A 22,611-nucleotide genomic window follows, 5' to 3' on the forward strand; every position below is an offset into this window, starting at 1 on the left:
ACATATGCGTAAATCTTCATAACCTTGGAGTAGGCATTAGTTTCTTAGATATGAAACCAAAAGCACAAACAACAAAGGAAAAAAATAGATTAGACTTCATCAAAATTAACTTTTTTCCTTCAAAGGACACTATTAAGAAAGTGATAAAAGAACCTACAGAATAGGAGAAAATATTTGCAAATCACATAGCTGATAAGAGACATAGCTGCAATGTATGAAGAACTCTTACAACTCAATAATAAATAGACAAATAGCCCAATTAAAAAATGAGCAGAGGACTTGTATAGAAATTTGCCAAAATAAAATATACAAATGTTTCATTGGCATATGCAAAGATGCTTAATATCATTATTCATCAAGAAATGCAAATCAAAACCACAGTGAGATACCACTTCATATCCATTAGGATGGCTAAAGTAAAAAAGACACAATACCAAGTGCTGGTGAGGATCCGGAGAAAATGGAACCATCACACATTGCTGGTGGGCACGTAAAATGGTACAGCAGTTTGGCAGTTCCTCAAAATGTTAAACATAGGATTACCATATGACCCACCTATTCTACTCCTAGTTACAACTCAAGGGAAATGAAAACGTATGTTCACACAAAAACTCGTGCACAGATGTCCATAGAAGCATTATTCACAATAACAAAAAGGTGGAAACAACCCAAATCTTCATCAGCTGATGAATGGATAAACAAAATGTGGTACTTTTATTATCTGCAATAAAAAAGAAGGGAACAGTGATGCATGCTACAACAAAGATGAACCTTGAAAACATTACGCTAAGCGAAAGAAGTCAGACGCAGTGGTCATGTATTGTAGGATACTTTTTCTATGAAATGCCCCCAGTAGTCAAAGTCATAAAGACAGAAAGTAAGCCAATGGTTGCCAGGGGAGAGGACTTGATTGCTAATGGCATGGGCTTTCTTTTGGGGATGACGAAAATGTCATTAGAATTAAATAGTGGTGATAGTTGCACAGCTTTGTGAATATACCAAACCCACTGCATGATACACTTTAAAAGGGCGAATTTTACTGTAAGTGAATTATGTCTTAATTTAAAAAAAGCAAAGAGGAAGAAGTCATAGTGCAGGCATAAACCATTCGTAAATAAGACAATGAGAGTTGTGTTTAAAGACTAAAGCTTCGGATCACCAAATATTTCAGGCAAAAAAAAAAAAATTTGGGGGGGTATCATAGGTGATGTGTTGATGAAAATGGCTCAGCTGAACCATTCCAGCACCCTCCAGTGGCTTGGTGGTCAAGTAATTCTGTGTGGCAGGGCATGGAGTGAAGGATGGCCCTGGCCCAGCTCTCCCAGGAGAGCACAAGAGCAAGTGTTACCCAGCTGTGAGCTCCAGATCCAGCCACAGGGGGCGCTTCTGCACCCACTGCTCAGTCAGAGCCTTTGATTAACCACGGAGCAACCAGGGAGCTTCAACCAGGAGGAGAACTCCCTGCTTTCCCAGCACCCTTCCCCGGTACAAATCACATTCCACTAACAGGTCTGTGTTCTTCTGGCTGGCTCCTCTTTTTAATGCATGTTTTATGGGTGGGTGTTTGAATGGTTCTGCCATCCTTTCGCTGCAAAGATGCTTGAGTTACAGGGAGACTCGGTGGTCCATTAACTCATCAAGTTGCTCTGAGATGTCAAATTTAGTTTTCAGTTCTGCAGAATGGCTAGCATTCCTCAAAATAAACTCTCCAGTCAGTATGAAGGGCTGAATATATTGGTAAAGGATGGAGGGTTGATAAAGAAGCAGAGGGGGAACTGGCCCCGTGGCCGAGCAGTTAATTTCACGCGCTCTGCTTCCCCAGCCCAGGGTTTCGTGGGTTTGGATCCTGGGTGTGGACATGGCACAGCTCATCAAGCCATGCTGAGGCTGCATCCCGTATAGCACAACCAGAAGGACCTACGAGAAGAATATACAACTATGTCATGGGGGACTTTGGGGAGAAGAAGAGGAAGAAGAAAAGAACATTGGCAACAGATGTTAGCTCAGGTGCCAATCTTTAAAAAAAGTCTTAATCTTAAAAAAAAACATACGCAGAGGGAAAGAGGTGTAATGCCATAGAGGTCCATCTGCAATCGATTTTTCATATACTTGAAGATAAATCAATCAGAATCCATTAAGAGAAAAAGAAAGACAAGGATGATCTGCTAGCCGTCTGGGGATGCGAGGGAGGCCCGTGCCGTGTGAAAGTTGAGTAATTCTGAGATGAGTAATGCTAAGAGGAAACAAATGTATGGAGGCTCCCAGGGCCCCATGGGACAGAATGTGGTGGGAGGTCTGGGAAAAGTACGCTAATGTTTAGGATCAGCTTTCCTGGTATTCCCTCATCACTAATCACAACCTCCTGCAGTGTTGCATCACAATAAATTTTGCCTAAGTGGATTGGTAGATTAATTGCTTTCTTCAGTTACTTGCTTATGAGATCCTACCCTACTGCCCTCATCTTCCTACCCAAGGATTTGGCTCTCCGGAGACCCATGCATTTTTCTTCTGGCCTCATCCTTCCAGGGGAGAGGGAAGTCCCAAGGTGAAGCCGCCAGGCTTGATCAACTTCATTACCAATTGTATGAATACAAATTGAAGAGGGAAAGCGAAAATTGCTTCATAAATTTGACTGTTTAGAGACTCACTGTGGACAATTTGGGATTAATCATAAAATGCATTAATTAAAACAGAAAGAGGCCCTGCCCTAGAAATGGTTTAATATCTTTGAGAAGAAAAGAACCTACATGGTAGTAAGTTTGTCTTTGAGTTCCAAACTCAACTCTGGGAAGCGGCTTACAGAAATGTCTTAGGAAAAGTGAAGGCAAATTTGGAGCAGTCTCTTGCAGGTCCTGGGTTTGCCAAATCAGGGAGCGAATGTGGGTGCACAGCCACACCTGGGCTATGCGAGAGCTTGTCCTGCTGCTGAGTTCTATGCAGTGGGAGCCACAGCTGTCAGAAACCTGGAGAAGTGGAGGGGAAACAGCTGTTCAGAACCCAACCAGGCACCAGCTTACTGGTGCAGCCACTGAGAGCGTGAAGGCCAGAGGCTGTGGCAGATGGTTCCAGTCTGGGCCCAGTTCCAATGGTCTCTGGCTTCCTCTGCCTGATGAAATTGGCTCTTCCTTGACTTCTTATAAAAGGGTGATGATTGTTAGGCTCTTAATAGATTGATCCATGAGGAGAGAGAACTAATATTTCCTCTCACAACGTCTCATGTGTTGGTGACCTTCCAAGCTGGGCTTGGCTATTATGAATAATGCTGCTATGAATGGGTGTACATGTTTTTGTGTGAGCAAGTTTTCAATGCTCTTGGGTATATACCTAGAAGTGTAGTTGCTGGATTGCATAGTAATTCTATGCTTAGTTTCTTGAGGAACCGCCAAACTGTTTTTCACAGTGGCTACGACTCTTGACATTCCCACTGCAGGTCTGAGGGTTCTAATTTCCTCATATCCTTGCTAACAATTGTTATTTTGTGTGTTTTTGATCTTAGCGATCTTAGTGAGTGTGAAGTACTATCTCATTGTGGTTTTCATTTTCATTTCCCTAATGACTACTCATGCTTAACATCTTTTTATGTGCTTTCTGGCCGTGTGTGTACTTTCTTTGGAGTCTATTCAAATCCTTTGCCAATTTTTAAATTGGGTTATTTGTCTTTTTGTTGTTAAATAGTTGAGTTGTTAAGACTTCATATAATCTGAATATTAGACCTTTATCAATATATAGATTGAAAATATTTTCTCTCATCCTTTGCACGGTCTTTTCACTTTCCTGATAGTGTTCTTTGATGCACAAGTTTCGTAATTTTGATGACGTCCAATTTATCTAGTTTTTATTTTGGTTGCTTGTGCTGTTTGTGTCATTTCTAAGAAACTATTGCCAAACCCCAGATCATGCAGATTTGTATCTTCCCACAGTTGTGTAGTTACATTTAGGTGTTTGATCCCTTTTGAGCTAATTTTTGTACATGGCATGAAGTAGAGATCTAACTTCATTCTTTTGAATTGGATATCTACGGTCAAGCGTTACTTAACAACAAGAAAAGTTCTGAGAAGTGTGTCGTTGGGCGATTTCATCTTTGTGCGAACATCACAGAATGTACTTACACAAACCTAGATGGTATAGCCTACTGCACATCTAGGCTATATGGTACTGATCTTATGGGACCACCTTCATATATGTGGTCCATTGTTGACCAAAACGTAGGTATGCGATGCATGACAGTACTTCTCCCAGAACCATTTGTTGAAAAGACTATTCTTTCTCCATTGAATTGATTTGGTTGAAGCTTTATTGTAAACAAAAAAATTGAAATCTATTATCTGACTTACTTTTTTTCTAATTTCAAAGTTACAGTAGAGTCATTTCTGGTGGTTTTCACTAGATAGTATCTCTTACAACTTCTGGGTATTTTGGTGAGGAAGATCGTCCCTAAGCTAACATCTGTGCCAGTCTCCCTCTGTTTTGTATGTGGGATGCCGCCACAGCATGGCTTCATGAACCATGTGTAGGTCCGCACCCAGGATCCGAACCCACAGACCCTGGGCCGCTGAAGCAGAGAGCACAAATGTCACCACCATGCCACCAGGTCCCACAGCTACTGTTGATTTTAATTGTTATGTTCAAAGTGATTTGAAAATAGACACAAATGCTGAGTGTTTAAAAAAATCTCGTGTCCTCACAAGGAAACACACATTTGACAACAGCCCTGTGCCCTTCGCACATTGTGTCACTCCTGAAAAGCTCTGGCCTCCTCTTCAGCATTCCGGTCTCTCCTCTCGTGTCTCCTCTGACACCATCTCAGGCCTCCTCTGCCGCCCAGTGGCTTCTGAACTTGAGATTTTATGTGCTTCCGTCACTGAAGCGTAATTACATATTTATATTCCTGCCCTCCTTTCCCCTCTTCCTCTGAAGAGAAGAAAATCTAGCCACTCAGGCGGAAGTGGGGACCTGGGCTTAGGTCAAATTTACGTTAGCAGTGTGCACCTGTTCCCTTAGCAGAAAGACCTGACAGCCACTCTCCCTGGGGCAATACCCTCACAGCCTGGGAGCACTGGGAATGCATAGTGTGTTCTCATCTGTCACCACTGATGGAGGAAGTGGTTGGCATTCCCATTTAGGATGAGGGCACAGAGCACTAACCATCCCACAATGGGCAGAACCACCATTCACGGTGCAGAGTTATCCCGCCTGCTGTGTAGGGAGGCCTACTTTGGGAAACCCTGACTCCTAAAGGAAAACTTACTGCCAGTTTAAAGGAAAAACCTTTAAATTTCATTCAGCACTTCTTGAGAAACCAAGGGTCATATAATGAATGCAGGGGAATTAGGATTCCAGAAGAAAAAGGGTCAGATATGTGGTCAGTCCAGCTGTGGGTCCCATCTGACGAACAGTTCCTCAGGCAGCATTTTCCCAGGGCTCAGGCAGTGGGCAGTTCATCTTGTCCTCTGCATGTTCTCTTCTGCCAGTAATTTCCTCCTTAGTTCCCTTCTGTTGATGCACTCCTACCCCAGTCCTTCGCCACATCACCATGGATGGAGTCTAGTTTCACCCTGGCTGTCCTACTCTACTCACGTGAATCAGCTTCCAGACCCATCCGGCTGTTACTCAACGACGGGCAAGGTCGTGCCTTTCCCATTGGAGTTGGTTCCAGCCTTGCCTCCATCCCCACAAGGCTTGTGTGAGAAGGCGCCCCTCCTAGCCAGCCCCCTCCTGCCTCTGTTCCAGTCCCAACCATGCGCAGTTGGGTGAGTGTTTCACACAGTTACATGAACCTTTTTTTTTTTAAAGATTGGCCTTGAGCTAACATCTGTTGCCATTTTTTTTCTTCTTCTTCTCTCCAAAGCCCCCCAGTACATAGTTGTATATTCTAGTTGTCGACCCCTCTGGTTGTGCTGTGTGGGATGCTGCCTCAGCATGGCTTGATGAGTGGTGCTTGGTCCCCGCCCAGGATCTGAACCAGTGAAACCCTGGGCCACCAAAGCAGAACATGTGAACTTAACCACTCAACCACGGGGCTGGTCTCCTTTATTTTTTTTTTATGAAGATTAGCCCTGAGCTAATATCCACTGCCAATCCTCCTCTTTTTGCTGAGGGAGAATGGCCCTGAGCTAACATCTGTGCCCATCTTCCTCTGTTTTATATGTGGGGTGCCACCACAGTATGGCTTGGTAAGTGGTGCTAGGTCTGTGCCTGGGACCCAAACCAGTGAACCCTGGGCTGCCAAAGCGGAATGTGCAAACTTTACCACTGCACCACTGGGCCGGCCCCTATGTGCACTTTTGATATTTGGCTTCTTTTGCCCTGTTGTGTCATCAGCCTGGATGGTCCTCACTCTTTTCCTCCAAACCTCAGCACGTTCCACCACATCTGATAAGTGACTCTTCTCTTCATCCTCACCCCAAACCCATGGTCTGCACCACAGGTTTAACCGCCACATGTCCATTCACACATGCTCTTATATCTTAGATGCTCATTGCTTCACATTTGTGACACTTACGTCCACAATAAAATTAGAAAGCAGCTCAGGACAGGGGTCGGTCGTACACTTATCTTAGTTCAAGAGATAGTACCATGCTGTGCACACAGTAGGAGCTTGGATGGAGGTATTACAAACTGGACTGAATGAACTTATTTAAATACTTCTAAAACTCTGATATTTTTAGCTTTTGTGATTTTGGGGGGCAACGTTGTCTAACCTTGAACATTTCACAGCTTGAATGTCTCGAATGACTTAGAGTGGGAAGAAGTGGGTGAAAGGGAGAAAGCAAAGTGAAGGAGGAATCAGAGGGGATTCTCGGAGAAGTTTCTGGAAAGAAATTTTCTTTGTGACCCTAGAAATCACCAGCTCTGTGGTCCTGGCGTTAAGGACAGACGCTGAGCCCCTGGGAAATGTGTGCATACTTGCCCCTGAGGGCGGTGAAGTGAGAACATCCACAAAGAATGTCTCATGTGATGGAAACCATAGCATGACCTCCAGGATGGGGATTCCTGGCACACAGCAGCTGAGAGCAACTTCAGGGAAAGCAGGTTTTTTTCTTACTCGAAAGTTCTCTCTGTGTTAAGAAAGAATGCTCACTCAGCGTCTGCTTGTCACAGTCGCTGTTTGGTTAGCCCTGGCTGGGAAGGCGTTTGGGTTGAGGAGGAGAAAAGAAAGGTATCTTTAAAGATTAGTTATGTTTTCCTTTGTCAGAAGATAGCCACTGAGGAGTGATTTAAGGAGCTCTGAGATACGTGAACAAAGGTTACTTTTTTAAAGCGGTAATTACTCATGACTGAGTCATGATGACTCTATCACAACAATATCTGGCGTTTTATAGGGCTTCAGCTCCTCAAAGCATTTTTATGTCTTTTATGTATTTGCTTTTCAAGAGGAAGCCAGATCCAGACACCCGCTTCCCAGGCTTCTCCTTCGCTGGTGCCTCGCCTTGCATGGTTTTGGGTGCACAGATATATAATTTGAATGATTCCATTTACTTTCAACTGATCTTTATTAAATACTTGGTATTTGTTAGCCACCTTTACAATTGCTGTTTCATTGACCAAGAAATATGGTTCAACCACAAGCATTTCCTGTCTCCTCCGTAATCCTCAACTCCGTCCTTCACCAAATTAACTTGTAAGAAAATCAGAATCCATTTGGAAGACAATCTTTGTTCTTCCACTCTGTACTTATTTGTCCATTTATGATGTTTGTGGAAGGTGTGAAAAAGTTTCTTGTTCTTTCATTTTTGGCCAAAATATTGCCTGAGAGGTTCGGAATGCAAGATGCTCCAGCTCCCCAGTGCCATCAGTCACTGGACAGACTCTCCTTGGCCTTGGAGTTGGGCCATAACCTTTCTTTTTTTTTTTAGATTAAATTTAGATTTTTTAGATTTTCGTTTTAGATTTTTTTTTTAAAGGTTGGCACCTGAGCTAACAACTGTTGCTTATCTTCTTTTTTTGCTTTTTCTCCCCAAAGCCCCCCAGTACCTAGTTGTACATTCTAGTTCTGGGTCCTTCCAGTTGTGGCATGTGGAATGCCACCTCAGCATGACCTGATGAGCAGTACCATGTCCACGCCCAGGAATCGAACCAGCGAAACTCGAAGCTGCCGAAGTGGAGTGTGCGAACTTAACCACTCGGCCACGGGGCCTGCCCCCATCACCTTTCTTGATCCCTTTCCTGTAAGCTGAGGAGAAATCTTAAGCAACCAGGCATAGGTGAGTCCTAGAGCAAAAATACCCCAGCCCCCTCCCAACCCTAAAGGAACCAGGTGTTACACAGCACCGTGCCTTCATCCTTGTGCCAATGGCCTCATTTTCTTGGGACTGGATACTCTACAGAGGCAAGGGGCTCTGTCCTCATTAAAACGACTTCCTCTGTTAAATGGGTGTATTTCTAGGATCAGTCAGGTCTATGGATATTCAGACTGAAGGTGAAGCTGGGGTATTCTGCAGTGAATGGCGAAGAGGGAACGAGTTTGGAGAGACTGGGGCTGGAGAAATGATGCCCAGAGAAGCAGGGGAGCGAGCAGGGGCTGGGAGTAGGCTCTGGACTCGGATGTGGACACGATAAGTTGATAATTCTGCCAGGACACCTAGGGGAACACATCTCAGTGGCTGACATGGATTGAGTGTTTTTTCCCCCCCAAATTCCTATGCTGAAACCTAATCTTTTGTTGGTGGTATTTGGAGATGGGGCCTCTGGGAAGCGATTAGATTTAAATGGGGTTATGAGGGTGGAGCCCCCATAATGGAATGAGCACACTTACAAGAAGTGGAAAGGACTGGAGCTCTCACTCTCTGCCGTGTGTGGACACAGCAAGAAGGTGGCCATCTGCGAGCTGGGAGGAGTTCTCACCAGACAAAATCTGTCCGCACTTTGATCTTAGACTTCTCAGCATCTAGAACGGCGAGAATGAATGCTGTTTAAGCCACCCAGTCTATGGCATTCTGGTATGGCAGCTGGAACTGACTCAGACAGGGGCCAATTGAACAAAAGAGCCTGGAGTGTGAAAGGTTCTGAGGCTGAAGACCAAGCAGGGAGCCTGTGAAGGGGCTGAGGACACCCAGAGAAGGGGCCCACCGAGGAAGGCAGAGCTAGAGAGGGCCCTGCTGCTGAGCAAATGAGGCCGCCGAGGACCTTCAGAGGAGCCACGCAGAATCAGAATGGGGGTTTGGTTTTTCTACAACGTTGTCTCAGTTGGACCTAAAACAAAAATATTAACATAAGCTCAGCTTCCAAAATCACCATGTTCCTCTGGTGAAAACTTGGAAAAGAGGTGGAAAAATTACTTAGGGGACACTGTAGAAAGATCCTTCCTCTAACTCAGAGTCTAAGAAGGGGTTCATCCTTTTCGAAGCCCTTGAAAACCATCAGCTCATTGATAGGCACCTTTTGCAGCTCCTGGAATAGAGGTTGCATACGAGGCCCTTTCACACGATGCCTGAACTACGGGGACATCTTCCACGTACCGTCTTGTCCCTCTGATCTGCATCTCAATCCTATGGTCTTTCCAGGAAATCCCTCCCTGAGCTGGGAGTGCAGTGATAAATAAAACAATGTCTGAGACTGGACCTCGCCAGACAACCCAGAATGTATTGTCACCATGCCATGGGTGAACACGGATGTTGACCTCCACACACACACAGAAGAAAGTGATTGATGTAAAAGCAATGATGGCAGTCTTAGGAATTTTCTCCTGCTGCTGAGTGGCACCAGAGAAGGAATGATGCTGAGATGACCCTTCACATTTATTTACTGTGGTTTCATTTTTCTCAACACTGAAAAGAATGCCACTTCTTATGGGCAGTCTTCTCATGTGGTACCCTAAGTCAAGGTGACAACGAAACTGAAACAAGTGAGTGTGTTTGCTTTCCGATTATCCACGTGGGTCGTTTTGTCTTGACGAAACTTCCAATGACGAATGGTTATACATAGACCTTTAACTCCCGCTGACCACAAATCTCTAAAGATGGCACAATTTTTCTTTTTTTCCTTCCTACGATCTCTCTTTCCTTCATTTGAATTTGCTAAGAGCTGATCTGAGGCATAGGTGAGCATGTAGCACTCATTTAAAAACAGAAGTGGAAGAAAGAATAAGAAAATTATTTTGTATCTGATGATGATTTTAGGCTGGTTAATTTTAAAACTGCAGATGAGAAGCAGGCTCCAAGGACTGGAGTTTGCTTGCCCTTTGTTGGGAAACATTTACATTTGTAGCGAAACCTCCATCTGTAAAGATGCCTCCCTCTCTGTGCCAGGAAGAAGGGGGATGGCCTTATCTCTAGAAACTCTTAATGGGGAAGGAAAGAACTTAAGTTGGTTACTGTCTGGCAACCTCATGTAACTGATTTAGGGTGGTGGCTTCTGGCCTTTACTTAATCCGATTTGATTCTTATCTAAAAGTTGTGGGACCACCCAATGGCCAGACCCCACCTGCACTGATACCATTTTAACTGTTTTACATGTTCTTTCCTTTGTCTTGTAAAGAGATGGCTCACATACCTATGCCTTAAATTTAGCCTTACTCTCCACCCATGTTTGCAGCAGTGGCGGGGGCAGCAGCAGCGGCTCCTCCTGCCAGTGGGTCCTGTCCCCACACAGCAGCCTGACTGCCCATGGGTCCTGTCCCCATGCTATTCCACACTATTCTCTAAATAAAAGAGCACTACTGCCAGATCTTGAGAGTCCAAGAAATCGTTCTTTCCACTCCTCCGCTCACTGACCCCGCATCAGTATCCATTTTTGAGATTAAGGAAAGAGAGTTAAAAATAACTTGGTTTCTTGCAAATGTTAAAACGCCTCTCCCTTCTCCCCACCCCGACATACACAGGTGAAGGTTTGTGTGTGTCCGTGTGTGTGTGTGTGTGTGTGTGTGTGTGTATGAGAGAGAGAGAGAGAGAGAGAGATCTCAGGTGTCTCTTCCTTTTTATATAAGGACACCAGTCCTATTGGATCAGGGCCTCACTCTGTGACCTTACTTAACCTTAATGACCTCCTCACAGAGCCCATCTCCAAATACAGTCAGATTCAGGGCTAGGGCTTCAACATACGAGTTTGAGGGGGACACAGTTCAGTCCATAGCATGCAATGTGTTGGAGGAGGGGGTTTTGGGTTATCCAAGGGTCTGGGAGTAACCTTGAAGGATGCAGAAGGGTGACAAAGTACGGCACATTCCTGAACTATTGCTCATTCAAAAATGAGAGAAGAGAGTTAAAGCTGAACAAATATTTGGTCCATTTCTCCTCAGGCGCAGGACCCCAGTGTAATGATGGGATATGTAGGTGTGTCCCAGATAGAGAAGACAAATAGACCTGTGGGACCCCATCTGCACTTGTAGGAGGCGTCCTTCAGGACAGCTTTGTGACCTTCAAATCCCCATGGGAAGGCAAAAGGAGACGTGGGAGCTAACGGTACACCATGGTGCAGGGTCATGCAGTGAACTGAACCATGCTTCGGGGAAATCATGGAGACAAACGTGGCATGCACATTTATCTTGAAGGTTTTGAGCCTGGTTTTCCTGGGGATCTTGGCATGCCTTTCTGGGCATGCCAAGGTGACTACCGGATGACTACTAGATGTGCAGGCCAAACACGCAGAAACATGCTTCCCTGCCCTTCCCGAGCCCCACGCTGTCCACCTGGCCGGCTCCCTGGGGCCCGGGCTCCCACCAGGGCTCAGCATTCAGTTGCCTCTTAGCCACAGGGCACACGGGGGTTGGTGAGTCTCTGTTCAGACTTCAGATTTAAGCTCTCATAATTTGCAGTCTCATCACAGAGCCTCTGTGGTTTTCAGCCCCCAGCTGGGGAGGCAGCTGCCTGGGCCAGCCATCAAAACCCCCAAGGTCAGAAGAAGAAATCCTCATCACCAGCTGCCGTGGGCTGGATGCCAACACAGGTGGGAGCCCTGGGAGGCTCTTCTTGGGCTCTCGACCAAAGAAGGGAGCCAGGTCGCTGTGAGGGCGAGTCTGGCAGGCCTGTGGGCCTGGGTACAGACCCTTGGCAGGAGGATCCTCAGAGAAGCCTCTGAGCTCCTCTTTCACCCGGTGGGCAGGTAGCTCTGGACACCTTGGCCTGCAATCTACCCACCTGGGCTCCTGGAGAATTGCAGGTGGGTTCTGCTCTGCCCCCGCCTGGAGTCCATGAGTGTATGAGTGTAGGTGTAAGGATTTTACAGGCGTCGCCAAAACCCAAAAAAGCCCAGAGCCTTCTTTATCTGGCTTCCTATGCAGAGCAGAGCTTCCTCTCTGCCCAGCTGGATTACGTGAGTTGAGATCCTGTTTTCAGGATTAATTCGTGACTTCCAGTAATGGATTAGTGTAACAATAACTGAAATGGAAAGGTCAGCATCTTAGAATTTTTGAGGAATCAAAAAGATCTAATTACTTTGCTTTATAGATAATCCAACAGCCAGAGAGGTGACATGACTTGCCCAAGGTCACACGAGTAGTTAGCATAATGACCGTTACATGTCAGGAAGGAGCCTGACTGAGTTTGGAATGCAGAGCCCAGGTTGCCCATGCCCACAGGGCCCAATGTGAAAGCTTCTGAATTGACGACCCCATTGCAAGGGCTGCCACGTCCAAGTTGAGCTTCACTGCAAACTCCTCGTGTCTTCAGGGAAATGCCCTTTTAAAGAGCAGGAATCTTCTACAGGGGACGCAGCAGGGGGTGAATTCTGTGGCCCTGAGCTTGTGACGAGGTGTGACAGTCAGTGCCAGGATTCAGCAGAGGAACTTAGAGCTTGTTAGAATGTTCTTTAAGTTCTATGAATAAAAAAGAGGTGTGGAATCACCCCATCCACACCGGAACTGTCACCCCCGCCCCTTCCAGGCAGCCTCGAACAGCGGCTGTGTGAAATGTGAAAACACGGGCTCCTTCCTCTCTGGCTCCTTTAATCTCAACCTCTGGCCACAACATTCTCCTGCAGAGGATTTTATAAGACAGTGCCGAAGGGGGTGCTTTTTCTTTTGTCTACATGACAGCTGCTTTGCGTCTGAGAAGTGAGGGCAAAATCAGAGGCTCTCAGAGAGCCCGGAGTGGGATGGCGCAGAGGGGCCCAGCACTCCCTCCCTCACTCGTGGGTGAGAGCTGTTCCCTAAAGGAGGAGCCTACAGTTTTTCAGATTTCACATATAAGGGAGAGCCTACAGCATTTGTCTTTCTCTGACTTATCTCACTTAGCATAATGGCCGCAAGGTCCATCCATGTTGTTGCAAATGCGGGATTCCCTTCTTTCTCACGGCTGAATAATATTCCATATATATACACCACACCTTCTTTATCCATTCATCTGCTGATGGACACTTAGGTTGCTTCCATGTCTTGGCTATTGTGAGTAACGCTGCTATGAACACGTGAGTGCAGACATCTCTGATATCCTGTTTTCATTTCCTTTACATATACATCCAGAAGTGCGATTGCTGGATCATATGGTAACTCTATTTTGAGAGTAGAATGGTGGGTACAAGGGCCTGGGGGTGGGGCAAGCAGAGAGATGATGTTTAAGGGTACAAATCCATACCTAATAGATAAATAAGTCCCGGAGCTCCCGTGCACAGCATAGTGATTATAGTGAATGTAATGACACACCACTCTCTACTTGAGGGAAGGGACAAGAAGGTCTGCATCTGAGGATCCAGTGAAAGAGTCTGGTATTTGTGAAGGTTGTGAGCAGGAAGCCCAGGGGAAGCACAGGATGCCAGAGCGTGGGGGGCCATGGACCTGGCCTGCGACAGTGAGGACGGGGGCCCAGCAGGAAACTGGCAGACCTCCGTCCCTTGGGAAGAACAGACCTGATGAGGTCTGATGAGGTGCAGAAGAGTGACTATGCCAGGGCTGTGGTCTGGGTTCCCAAACCGCAAAGACGAGCCGTTTGTTTGGGGGTGAGGGAGTGGGAAGTGGTTAAGGCCAGCTGGCGTCCTAGAAGGCACAGACACAGTTCCAGGGGGCTGGGAAAACTTCCTTCACCTTCTAAAGTCTCCCTGCAGACTTTCTTTGCTGGGGCTGCCTAGCGGGAGCCAGAAGATTTTCAGCTTGGGGAGGTTAGAAGCGTCGGGTGGTGACAGACAGAGAGACAGGGTGACCGCTGTGTGCTTGACCTATCTGGCTGGTGCTGGCTCCTCCTCCACTGTGGCTGTGTCTTGTCTGGATACCTTTGCTCAGCCTGGAATCCCTGGGGGCTGCGTTTAGTCCAAGGCAATGTGCGGCTCCTGGTGCATGGTGACATCACCCCCGGGTGATGACTCAGCAGCTGGTGAGTGAGAGGAGGACACAGCTTTCTGTGGCTCCGTCACGGCCTCTGCAGCTGTGAAACAAAGAAAAATGCCACCAAAGCCTCTGCTGTAAGGTGAGGCCTGGTCTCTCACACCGGACGGTACAGCTGAACGTCAACATCAAGCAGGCCAGTGTGCCCCGATTTGTGAGGATGTCTGCGTAGTCCCTGTCAGCCCAGCTGTCTTCTCACTGCTCGGCCTCCGAGAGCACAGCCGCAGCAGGGGCCACACAAGGAGTGCTCAGGATTACAGTCAACAAACACCCCCGAAGGCCCAGAAGCCAGCCACAGTTTCCCCATTAGCTGTAGTTTCAGAGCATCAGCCGCATCCTCACGCAGTCCAGAGTGGAGAGTTGTGAGAAGGGAGGGGCGTGAATGCTGGGCACCCGGGGCCCACCTATAGAACAAGACACTTCATGCAAGGGGTGCTGTGGTGGGGGGACCTTTCCCTCTATGCAGATTCTGAACTCATCCCTGTAGGAGTGGTAAGCTTTGCACCTAGAACTTTCTTCCAGCCCAAAGTACTGAGACTACATTGGGAACAAACACTTTCAGGCGAAGCTAAGTCAGGCTGGGAAAAATCTCCAGTCTCGTCACTCCTGATGGAAAGAGATTCTCCATGGTCCAGATATTTCCGGAGCCCTGGGGGGCAGGTAGAGCGGGTCTCAGACACGGGGGTGGACAACTGCAGGCACTGCACGTGTCACATGCCTTTGAGGAGCTCCCAGAACGCCAGGGCAGCAAGCTGCGGTGCAGCAGAGTTCACCCAGCCCGTGAGCAGTACTGAGAGGAGAGGAGCCCTGGAGTCTGGCATGGGATAGACGAGGGGGCTTCACGGGGAACAGGCTGCAGGTGATGGGAAAGTGGCACGCTCCTCCGCCAGGGGGATGGCTGCAAGGGCCACGTGGGGTTTTACTCGTGGAGCGCTCATCTCTGTGCTTGGCACACGGCAATGCTAAATCAACATCAAGGCAGATGCAGCCCCTGCCACTTTGATGCGAAAATGTTGGCAACAGGGACCAGATGAGGCTTTGGGCAAGGACTGACCCAGACCAAGCAAGACTTCCCACTAACCTCTTGTGGGACGTAAGACAGGACAGAGGGAGCAGACCCAGAGCAGGAGATGCCCGGTGTGGAAAGGCTGTCCAAGTGCAGGGCTGGCAATATCGTGGCCCCAGGCAGCCCCCTGTGGCCCCCCGTGGCCCCAGTGTCTCCTCAAGCACAGGGCCGTGAGCAGATCATGGGATCCATCCTGCCATTCTTCCCCTTGCTCATGCTTTTCTCCCCATTTTAAGGGCCCAGGTTGAAGGCTGCCCCCTGTGGTCTACCACTTCCTTCCCTAACAGGAGCGGATCCCCTGACTCCATGCCCGGCTCTGTCCTTGCAATAAACTGCTTTGTGGCCATAGGTTATTTCCTGATGGAACACGAAGTCCCGGAAGGCAGGATCTCACCTGGCCACTTTTGCATCCTTCACAGAACCAGGCCCACAGGTGTCCAATGAAGGGTTATTGGAAAAGATAGTGAAGGATTATTGGAAATCTGTTTGAAGGACAGAGGTCTGGGGAGCTGCCCCAGTGCCTTGGTGAACCAACGGGACCATGGCATCGTGGAATAAGCCACCTGATGCTGCGGAATCCCAGCCCAGTGACTCCTGCCTGTGACTCCAGGAAAGGCCACATATATTTTCTATATCAACTTCCTCTCCATAAAGTGGGAGCAGGGTTATCTCCCATGCACGTGGGCCTGTGTGCTCACTGAGGTGGTGTCGGCTTGCTGTGCGACATGGGGAGCTGGTGCTACCTGCAAGCCAGGGAGGGGGAGTGGGGCCAACCATGCCAGGAGCTGTACTTCTGGCAGCTGATATTCCTCGGGGCAGGTGTCCACCGTAGTCCCAGGAGCCGTGGCAGCTTTTCTTGGGGCCCCCTTTAGGGCTGGTTTAGTGCAGGTCAAGGGGCAGACGTGTGATGGTTAGTTTTATGTGTGAATTTGGCTTAGCTCTGATGTCCAGTTGTGTGGTCAAACACCAGACCTGATGTCGCTGTGAAGGTATATTTTAGATGTGATTAACAGTTAACATTTAAATCAGCAGACTTTGAGTAAAGGAGATTATCCTCCATAATGTTGGGGGGGCCTCAACCAATTAGCTGAAGGTCATAAAAGCAAACACTGAGGTTTTCCTGAGAATTAGGAATCTGGCCTCAAGACTGCCTATCTGAGTCTCCAGCCCACTGCCCTGCGGAATTCAGCCTCAAGATGCCACATCCACTCCCATCTGAAAGTCCAGGCTGCTGCCTGCCCTACAGATTACGGACTCGCCAACCCCCACAGTCACGTGAGCCAATTCCCTCATAAATCCCCCCTTCTCTCTCTACAGACAGCCTTTCGGTTCTGTTTCTCTAGAGAACCCTGACTAATGAAACGAGGATCACAGGGCCAGGGGGTGCCTTTTAATTAATCGCGGCACCACCCAGAGAGGCCACACCTGCATGGCTCAGGTTGCAGTGGAAGCTGAAGAAAACTGGGTCATCTGGCTGGGTGGCCCCAGTGGTCCTGTCCACCTCCATGCTGGCCGCCACCATCCTCGGTCACCAGCTGTCCTCTCTGGGGCCTCATTTGGGGGCACTTTCTCCTCAGACCCCTTCAGCACTTTCTGCTAGATTCAAGAGCCCCATTTCTCTCTCTCTCTGAGGCCAGTTCCCCAGTCTCTACACCAGCCCTGGGACCTCAGAAGCGAATCCGTGAGGAACCACGAGCAGTTCAGAAGCACGCCGTACAATATAAAATTTATTATAAAACTTCAGCAAATATAAATATCCAGGTGCCCATTCTGACTGGAGCTACATCGCAGGAAAGGAGAGTTGAAAGCAGCACCAACTAGGAGGATGTTGGAGCCCAATGGGCGGCGTTTCACTGGGACGTTGTTGGCCTTCTTACTGAATGGCTCTTACAAAAACAACCAAAACTTACGGAAAAAAATTTTAAAAAACCCACAACACACACAAGGGCCCTAAGGTGATCATGTCTGCTGACGTCTGTCTCAGCGGGACCAGCTGCTACCCTTCATCAGGAAGGCAGGGTTGGTGTAACCAGTGATCTCTAATTCTGGTATAACCTGAAATTCTGTTGTTTAAAAAAGAACAGCGTTAAGGACGGGTTTAAAGCGGAACAGTCACTGTGCATAACTGAGAGGGATAAAACATACACTCCGAGAATGCTCTCCTCCAGCACGTGCATCTGAAAGGGACAGAGCACATTGGCAGGGATGTCACAGTTCCCGTTCCCAGGGGCAAAGTCTCGAATCAGGACAGAGTCCAGCTCCTCCCGGCAGGTCAGGCGCCCCGCGGAGACGAGGCCCGGCTCCTGGCGTGGTACCAGCTCCCTGGGAAGAGAAACTCGGGCCACGGGGGCAGGAGGCGGCGGCCCTGGGGACCCAGCCCTGGGGCTGTCTTGGCCACCTGCTCCTCCGGGTCAGATGGAGGCCGTTATTCCTGACCTGGGGACGGGGCCTCCAAGGTGGGATGCTGAGTGGCCATATTTGGTACTTGTTCCTTATTTCACAGCCTTTCCTCAGCTTTACAAAGCACCACACATTTAGCGTTGAACAAGGTCTGCTCCGCCAGTCTTTCTGACTCCATGTGGCCGAAATACAAATGCTCCGAGCACGGCTCCTGGTCTGCAGAGCGGGCCCTGCTCCAGCCTCCATGCTTCACCCTGACATGAGGGCGTGTGTGTGTGCACACGGGGATGTGTTCCGACTCACGCTTCGCACGCACACACACTCACTCACACACACACACACAGAGTCGTGTCAAAGAGCCTGACAAAGTTTTTCTTCCTCCGGCTCCGATCTTCCGTGGACGCCTTCCAATGGAGCCTGCACAGCTCAGTCGTGCTGAAAACAGTATTTCCTCTGCCCTGGACGCGGCCCGGACCGGCTCACAGGTTGGAGGAGGAGCACGTCCGGCAGCAGCGCGCGCCGTAGAAGGGGTGGCTGCACATGCCGTGCTGTGGCACCAGGGCGCACCAGGGGAAGTGGTCTCTGCAGAGGGTGTCTGGGAACAGCAAGGTCCGGTTAGTCTGCGAACCCAGCGCCTGTCTGATGCCCCAGCTAAGAACTCTGTTCAGCACAAGGGGGTGACTTTGTCATCGCCTTGAAGCTGCTGGGGCCAGGGGGCTCTTCAGGTAACAGGGGTCCGTGCGGAACGTGCTGTTTTCACGAGACCCTTGTTGGAACATCCCTGCGGAACTGAAATTTTCTTCTTTTTGCGCTAATCCCACCCACTTAACCACTCATCCCTCCAGGACAACAGGCCCTCTGTTGACTGAACTCTCACGGTCTGAGACTCTGATGGAGCCCGCCACTGCCCTCCTCCAGCTCCACTTCCTCTCCAAGAAGCCTCCACAGACAGGCTGCTGGTGTCTGCAAACAACGCCTGGGGCGTGTGCGAGTCTGAGCACAGGGATGGCGTTTAGAGAGCGCCCAACGGATAAGGTGGGCTTCTGTTTAACTGAGCAAAAAAGACTGCTTTATTTAAAATTGCCTGTTTTGAATATAGTGAATAACACTGAAGTTTAAAAGCACTCATGCTTTCCTGGAGCTGGATGTATTTCACCAGCTCTGATGTCATTTCTGGGGAGGTGTGAGAAACAAGGGGTCTGCTCCGTGGGCCATTTCATGGGAAAATGAGGGGGAGATGAAATGAGAGAAAATACGTAGCAGACACAAGGCCAGAAATCTAGGGCCCTCTAACCAGAGGGCACCCCACCTCCTTGGGGCTTCTAAGGAACAGACCCAGAAACTTGACCGCCCCACCAGAAATGCCAAGGTCAGTGGAGGGCTCCAGGCACTCACCTTTCTTCTCTGCAATGGGGCAGAAGTGAGTGTTGCAGGCCAGGGAGGCTGAGGGCTTCTGGTGCACGAAGCAGCCCAGGGCCGGCCGGCCCCCTGCCAGGCACTGCACGGACCTCGTCTGCACGCCGCCCCCGCAGCTGGCCGTGCACTGTGGGAAACACAAACACAGCAGTCACCCAGGCGCCGTGTCCTCCGCCCTCTCCCAAGATTCCCCTTCACCCAGACTCCTCAAGGCCGTCTCTCTCTGTGACTGTGGGTGGCTGATTAGATTCCGGATCAATCCCAGGTATGGACTGAGGGGAGAAGTGCCTGGAAGTCTAGAATGTTCTTGAGTCACTAATGGTCTGAGGGACACAAGGAAATTGGCGCATATCTGGGAATCCTGGGGTTGTCCCCTGGGGTGCCAGGCTGTGGGTCTGGTGTGAAGAAAACAGTGCCCTTCCTGGAATGCCATCACCATGCCATCCTTTCTGGTGTTCCTGACTGGGAAAGCCTGACAAGCCAACTGCCACAGAGACAGCATAAAACTAAGCCCCTCTAGACTCTACGTTCACAGACGCTGGGTGCCTGGAGATGGGGACACTAGCTGCCTGGGCTGTGCACCTGCACCCTCCCGGGGGTGTTATTTGCTGACATGGAGGCCCCCAGTGCTCTGAGGCACAAGAGCAGAGCACAGCTGGGGAAGGAAGGAATGGCGGCAGGGGGTCAGATCATCTTTCACTAGCTGGCCGGGTGCACACACCGCAGAATATAGGAGTGGGTCCGTCTGAGATCCACTGTGGACAAGAAATCTGGAGACGGGCGATCAGAGAGACAGAGGCACCCAAACCCACAGCAGTTAATCTGCCCAAAAAGAAAGCTTCTCGAAGTCTAGACTGAATTATGTAAATTGTGCTCAAATATGGCTATGGTTCAAAAATGTCAAGAATGTAGGCAATTAAGGAGCACCTGCGAGAAGATGGGGTCAGATAGCATTTTGGATGTCTTGGTGCTTGGTGGGTAAGCACCAGGTGGTAAACGGTTGCATTAAAAGGCGAGGCTAAAGCTGTGCAGCACTGGGGACATACATGCCTCAGGCGGCTTGCCCAAATGTACAGGGCAGGGTGCCAGGACCCCCTTTGAGCAAGTGAAGGCAGCAGCCCCGGGGCTGGTTTTCCACAGCTGAAATGAGCCTGCCAGTGAGCAGCCAGCTGCTCCCCTGCTTCTTTCTCAGGACCTGCTGCAATCAGAGCCTTTAGAAGTGGCTTTTTTAACCCCCTGGGCTAGGGACTTGGTGATGGAGCAAGTAAAACATCTTTGTTCCTCGAGAGGAGAGAAGCTGAAAACAAAGAGTCCCGAAAAATCACGAGCTGAAGGGGTTGTCCTTTCTTCTTTTTCCCTCTTTAGGTAAAGGATGGTTGGGCCTGAGATGAAAATGCAGGGCTTCAGCTGATAAGCATGTGGGTCTGGAACATTTCTGTATGGCTTACCCCCTTCTGTTCAAAACCAACTTCAGTAAAAGTCGCCAATAATTCAGTTTCAACATACAATTATAGCAACTAGGAAAAAACACTGTTGTGGGCAGATTCATGTCTGATTCCTGAATCACCAGGCCCATCCACGACAAAGCCAGACGCTCCCACCATCTATTGCATCTTTTGGAACATTCCAGCAGACCCACATTCTGGCCTCTGTGCTTTGACTCAGACTCTCCCTCAGCTCACACTGTGGGCTGAGAACTTGAGGAGAGAGGGCTGCACCGGCACAGCAGTTATAGGTTCTCACCGGTCCCATCCACCGCCGTCCCATCCACAGGTGGTGACAGTGACTCCTCCCCAGGAGCTGAATTTCTTTCATCAGCAGCAGCTGGGGCAGAATTCCATTCTTGCTAATGATATTGCGCCTCAGTTAGAAATCAAGAGCTCCAGCCACCATCTGTCATCACTTAAACAGTGCCAAAATAATTAAGAGGTGGTTGGATTCTTTTCGTCATTGATTCATTTGTTCACAAATAGGAATCACTCACCTCCCATGTACCAGGCCCTGATCTAGGCACTAGACACTGAGCAGTGAACACAGGGACTTGCCCCTTCCTCAGGGTACTTAAGAACATCCCGACTCAAACCGCCATCCTTGGACCTGCAGCCCTGGCATTGGCTGGGAGTCTGTTAACAGCGCCGACTCTCAGCATCCCTGCCTCCCCTGGACTCTGCCCCACAATCTGCACAGTCCCCCATGATTCATATGCACACCAAGTTTGAGAAGCCCTGGTCTAGACAGTTCTAAAATTCCTTGTGAGAAAAACATTTTTTTGGGGAAAAAAGCCTCCAAATTCCTCAAAGTTTGCATTGCTTCATGTAAGCTGGAAGAACCAAGATGTTGCATTGATAAAGCCAGTGATGCACTAGGAGATGGAAGTAAAGGGAGAAACCTGAAAAATTTTATTCTCTTTTCTTCCCAGGAAGGAAAAAGAAGGCGAGTTGTTCATCAATATCACAAACACAATGACTTAAAAGTCAGCAGGGGTGTTGGGAATTCACATTGCAGATCCTCCAGTGGACCTGCGATTTGCAGACAGACTGATCCTAAGAATCACCGGCAGCCCTTGACAACCATGTAGACTCGTGGGTGAAGACCGAGGGGTTGGAGGGTCTGGAGGGCCAGGAGGCCAGCAAGTGTGGTGGGCAAGTCATAGGACCAACATCTTTGGGAAAAGTGATGCTCAGTGAAAAGAGAGTCTAGAACTGGGACCTGGAAGTCAAAGCTTAGGGCGTCTTCCTCAGCTTTACCCGGCTTAACCTGAGCATCTTAGATAACTTCCTATGATGGCGGGACAGAGGAGGCCAGTGCACTGTGTGGTGACGGTGAGCTGCACCTGCACTTAGTCATCAACCCGGGCAGTGACATCTTCTGTGGCCATGTCTTTAGACCCCCCTGCTGTTGGCTCCACGTCCAGATCAGTGGTTCTCAAACTTGAGCGTGCATTCGGATCCCCTGCAGACTTATTAAAACAGGCTGCTGGAACCCACCCCAAACCTCAAACCTCAAACCGCAGGTCTGGGCTGGAACCTGAGAATCTGTATTTATTTTTATTTTAAAGATTGGCACCTGAGCTAACAACTGTTGCCAATGTTTTTGTTTTGTTTGGTTTTGGGTTTTTTCTGCTTTATATCCCCAAATCCCCCCAGTATATAGTTACATATCTTAGTTTCAGGTCCTTCTAGTTGTGGCATGTGGGACGCTGCCTCAACGTGGCCTAATGAGCGGTGCCATGTCCGTGCCCGGGATCCGAACCAGCGAAACCCTGGGCTACCGCAGCGGAGCGCGCGAACTTAATCACTTGGCCAGGGGGCCAGCCCCAGAACCTGCGTTTCTAACCACACTGCTGCCGGTGCTGTGGTTGGGCCACACCTGCAGAACCACTGCTTTAGATGCTCAGAAGGGCATCGGCAAAGACCGTTTTGCTTTTCTTTTCCTTCTGCTTTCTTTTTGGAACTGACTTCAGTCACATCTAAATCTG

General features: G+C 48.9%; 1 protein-coding gene across 4 annotated transcripts in view; it reads right to left on the reverse strand.

Moving 5' to 3' along the window:
• Nucleotides 1-17,058: 17,058 nt before the first annotated feature.
• Nucleotides 17,059-22,611, reverse strand: part of ADAMTS16 (ADAM metallopeptidase with thrombospondin type 1 motif 16) — a 156,554-nt gene continuing 151,001 nt past the window's right edge. For all 4 annotated transcript variants that reach the window (XM_046672470.1, XM_046672469.1, XM_046672468.1 and 1 more), the window contains exons 22-23: nt 19,113-19,260; nt 17,059-18,312 (exon numbers count right to left, since the gene is read on the reverse strand). In XM_046672470.1, the coding sequence (XP_046528426.1) occupies nt 18,197-18,312; nt 19,113-19,260 (264 nt within the window). In that variant the 3' untranslated portion in view covers nt 17,059-18,196. The remainder of the gene's footprint in view (nt 18,313-19,112; nt 19,261-22,611) is intronic.

The sequence above is a fragment of the Equus quagga genome, chromosome 9 (assembly GCF_021613505.1).
Source record: "Equus quagga isolate Etosha38 chromosome 9, UCLA_HA_Equagga_1.0, whole genome shotgun sequence".
Lineage (NCBI taxonomy): Eukaryota > Metazoa > Chordata > Mammalia > Perissodactyla > Equidae > Equus > Equus quagga.